Source organism: Mesitornis unicolor, unplaced genomic scaffold (genome assembly GCF_000695765.1).
Source record: "Mesitornis unicolor isolate BGI_N332 unplaced genomic scaffold, ASM69576v1 scaffold28657, whole genome shotgun sequence".
Taxonomy (NCBI): Eukaryota; Metazoa; Chordata; class Aves; order Mesitornithiformes; family Mesitornithidae; genus Mesitornis; species Mesitornis unicolor.
In genome coordinates, this window is record NW_010196439.1 from 2,294 (window position 1) to 6,582 (window position 4,289).

The window sequence follows — 4,289 nt, forward strand, 5'->3', positions numbered from 1 at the left end:
AATGCAAGAGGAGGTTTAAGTTTCAGAGACTTCTCCACCGAAGTATGGCACCTGCACCAATCCAGAACTACAGGAGGATCATCGGGCTCGTGTATTTCCAGCTCTCTCATCTTCACAGCTGTCTTCTGTTTCCTCAGACGCGTATTTTGCAAAAAATGCTTTGTAAGAGTCAACTTTTAGAAAGGGAGCTCTGTTGAGCCGGAAATACTGGATCTGAACACGAAACCACGACAGTCCTTTTCAGGAAGTGGTGAGTTCCCCATCACTGGTCAGTTTTCACAGTCACCTTGACAGGGGCTGACCCTTCTCATCTAAACTGTACTTTTACCTCAAGAGGTTGGACTGGATGGCCCTTGTGCTCCCTTCCAACCTGGTAAGCTATGACTCTATGGCAAAGCTTCCTGAAAAAAGTGTGTGATTTGTCAGCAAAACCTTACTGAAGCACTACAAAAAAACCCAACCCTGGAACACGTCAGTGATGGCAGCATCATGAAGTGATACAGATGTATGAGACGGAAGTAACTGTGCATTTACGAGGCCAGCTGTATGAACTTGAGGGGTACAATTTGGTGTTCATACTCCACATGTGATTTAATGGTGAACAGCAGCGCTTTCCACGCCTTACGGTAAGCCCGGTTCAATCCAAGCAGATCCTGCTGTAGACAGGCATGCTTTAATCTGCTCCCAGGCAGACAGCGCGTGTGAAGAAAGGCTTCTCTGGCGAAACCACGGACACGTCCTGCACAAACTCCTCTGGTGGTGACGCTGCAGGCAGCTGCGGGAGCAGAGTCACCGGGAAACGGCCCCAGCAGCACCGAGAGCTCTGCAGGGCCAAGCGCCAGGAGGTTCACGACACGGAAAGGTCTCCGCAACAGAAACCTGGCGCCGAGTCGTCAGAGCTGCCCAGGGGAGGCTGCCCAGGGACGCCCCTTCCAACCCGGTGCTCGGTGAGACATCCGCAGTGCCCACAGGGATCCTGCTCCTGCTTCCCTGCCCCAGCCTTTCCCAAGAAATCCTCTGAGGAGAAAACGCAGCTGCATCTCCATCCAGAATCTCCTCCTCCTTCTGCCAATAAACACGATATACGCAATCGCAAAAAAAAAAAAAATCGAGCGTTTTAACTGCAGCAAAACATTACAGAAAGTTGGCTCATTTTTCTGGCCAATCACCGAAAACTAAATTGATACAAGAAATGAAAATAACATTTTCTATTTTGTGTGTGACAGTGACTAATTGTTTCAGTGACACAGAAGAGCAGCTCATTATCTCGTGATCACCACGCTGTAGTTTCAGCAACAGAAGAGGCCAAGGCAGCGTACACGAGGCGCTCCCAGCTCCACTGCACAAGGAGCTGCCGTACCCGGGGAGCCTGGGCAAGCCTCGGCTGAACTGCCGGCCTTGCCCCTCCGCCTCTGTTCCGAATCGCCCGCTTCAAGTTGTGTTGAAGGAAATGGTCAAGAAGCCTCAGGGTGCAAACAAACCAGAACGACTCGATGGCACAGGATCAGCAGGAGCAGAGGCTGCTCGGAAGGCTGGAAACGCAGTGCATGGACCTGCGGGTGCAGCGTGAGAAAGCAGACAGTGCAGGGCTGGAAACTCCACCACCGGTATAGTCAGAGATCACAGTAACTGCGACCTTATCTGGATTTAGAGATTTCAGAAAGAACACACTTCAACTAAACTGAAGTAGAAACCACAAACATCTGATGGTCCTGCGGATGCAAGATGTGCCTAGAACTTTGGCTGGTACAGAGAAACACGTCCACTAAGGCACCCCGAGGCGATCTGACAGTGCGTTGGAGAAAACTTGGTGGTCAGCACCACGTCGTTGTGGGAGTAGAGGGAGCGGATCTCCTTCAGGGGACTGGCTTCTTTGGGCAAGCAGTCGACCAGTTCGCTGCAGTGCGCGTCGAACCCCAGCAAGCGGATCCCGAAGCCGTGCGGGGACGAGATCATCCGGCCGTCGGGGCTGAAGCACAGTTCTTTGATGTAGCCCCGGCCCACGTTGGCTTCCTCGATGCAATGTGTCAACCGCAGCGAGCAGCGCGGGGACACGGGGCGCACGGGGGCTCCTTCCTGGAACTCATAGACGCAGGTCCACTACGGGGAGAGCAGAGAGAGGAACAGTGGGAGAGAAGCACAGCGCTGCAATCCCTCCTTCCCTCCCACGGGACAACACAGGAGCGACTTATGGCTACGTTATCTGCTCGTCGATAAGCGTCTGACAGCAGACACTGGAAACGGGCTGGTGCCTCGGCATCTCCCCCGCTTTGAACTGCCTGTGCAAGACAGCTGCCTGCTGTCAAAGCCGCTTTTCTAATTAAACGGATGCCAGATACCATCTTTCAGATCTAGCTTTTATCTGGAAAGAGCCAAGCCCAATCCTTTGGCCAAGCATCTGCTCTAATTTAGTAAACATTTAAATTAAACCCACCATAAAGTAGAAGTCAGCCTCCTGTAGTTTACAGCTGACCACTGGCGTTTCGTGCCCTTAACTTCAGAAGGAAAGAAACCTCGACAAGTTTTCTGAAGGAATGTCGTGTTCTACAGCCAGCTCATTACCTGTGAGACAGCCAGGGGTTCTGATGTGTAACCTAACGAGCTAATCTCAGACCATATGCAGAACCAGCTCTACGACACAGTTTATGGCATGTTGAAAGGCACAAAGGAAGAGCTCTTAGTTCTGTTCCATGTATTCTACTGAAATAAACACAAAGGGAACAATACTAATGGACATTAATAGAAGAGAGTAAGGCAGGCACTAGGACTACGGGAAATTATAACTAGGGCAATCATCAGTATCGACTAACTCAGTGTCATATCAACAAAAAGTCCGTGCTGGACAGCAGTTTGACTCTAAAAGTTCACAGAACCGGCATTAAAATTTATACTTTTCCATTCAGGGCTCTACACTTCCCTAAGGGGTCACCATTACAAAGAGTGGCTTTCTTAAAAAAATAAACAGGAGAACAAAATAACGCAAGCCCAAACCACTCCCAGCCAAACCAATCTCAACCGGCTACCAAATTAACTGTTTGTTATTGGTCAAACGTTCAAGTAATTCCTCGTGGTTTTGGGAAACAGACACAGGAAGCCCGTGTCTTGAAAACAGCAGCGTGCACAACTGTCACAGCACCGATTCTGAAATAACCCCGGGAAATAAAGGTGCTTGGGAAGGACCGGCTGCTGGAATCGAGGCGTTTGAGGGCTCTGACCCCGCTTTCAGTTGTAAATGAACTGGAGCTAACCTGGAAATTTCCTCTTCAAAAGCAGGCGCCCCCAGACACAACCTGCAAGCTGCAGCTTCCTGCACACAGTCCACGGAGCAGCTTTCTCATGGTCGCTGAGCGCACCGCAGGCCGCCTGTCTGCGTGAGAACAGGGTCCCAGTGCAACACAGCTGCTGCTGCGTGGTGATTCAGACAGAAACGCACCCCAGCGCTGGCTGTAAAGTCTGCCACTGCCTCGCAGCAGCATTTAGGGAGTGACATCTGCAAGCTGCGGATGAGCTGCAGCTGGCGTTAACAACGCGGTACTTCAAGTAAGGGCTCGACGGGGATTCTGACAGTGAGATGATTGATGCCCCCTTCATATTTAACGTTCACAGACTCAGGATGAGACGTGAGACCAGGGCACTTTGACATTACGGAAGCACCGCTGCAGTCCACCACACTCGGCCCTATCGTGAGGCAGTTTGTGTAGATGCAGAAATACGCCACGAGGCTTTATCACAGCAGTGTAGGAGCATTCACCAGCACAGCAGCAGCTTCATCCTCAGAGCACCAATGGCAGTGGAAAACCTTCCAAAAGCACTTGAGGCATTCACGGAATCACAGACTCATTGAGTTGGAAAAGCCCTTTAAGAACACCAAGTCCAGCCATGCCCTGTCCACCACTGACCCATGGCCCTCAGCCCCTCATCTCCATCTCTTGAACCCCTCCAGGGATGGGGACTCCACCACTGCCCTGGGCAGCCCCTGCCAGGCCCTGAGAACCCTTTGGGGAAGAAATTTCCCCTCAGATCCAACCTCACCCTCCCCTGGCACAACTTGAGGCCATTTCCTCTCATCCCATCACTTGTTATGGGGAGCAGAGCCCGACTCCCCTCACTACCCCCTCCTTTCAGGAGCTGCAGAGGGGATAAGGTCTCCCCTCACCTCCTCTTCTCCACTTGAACCCACAGCTCCCTCAGCTGATCCCCATCATTCGGGTGCTCCAGACCCCTCCCCAGCTCCCTTGCCCTTCTCTGCCCATGCTCCAGCCCCTCAATGCCCTTCTGAGAGTGAGGAG

General features: G+C 51.9%; 1 protein-coding gene across 1 annotated transcript in view; it reads right to left on the minus strand.

Moving 5' to 3' along the window:
- Positions 1-1,731: 1,731 nt before the first annotated feature.
- The window catches only part of DCAF10 (DDB1 and CUL4 associated factor 10), a gene marked incomplete at its 5' end in the record, with an annotated part of 10,169 nt that continues 7,611 nt past the window's right edge, over positions 1,732-4,289 (minus strand). The window contains one exon of the mRNA XM_010188476.1: positions 1,732-2,100. Within this exon, the coding sequence (XP_010186778.1) occupies positions 1,732-2,100 (369 nt within the window). The remainder of the gene's footprint in view (positions 2,101-4,289) is intronic.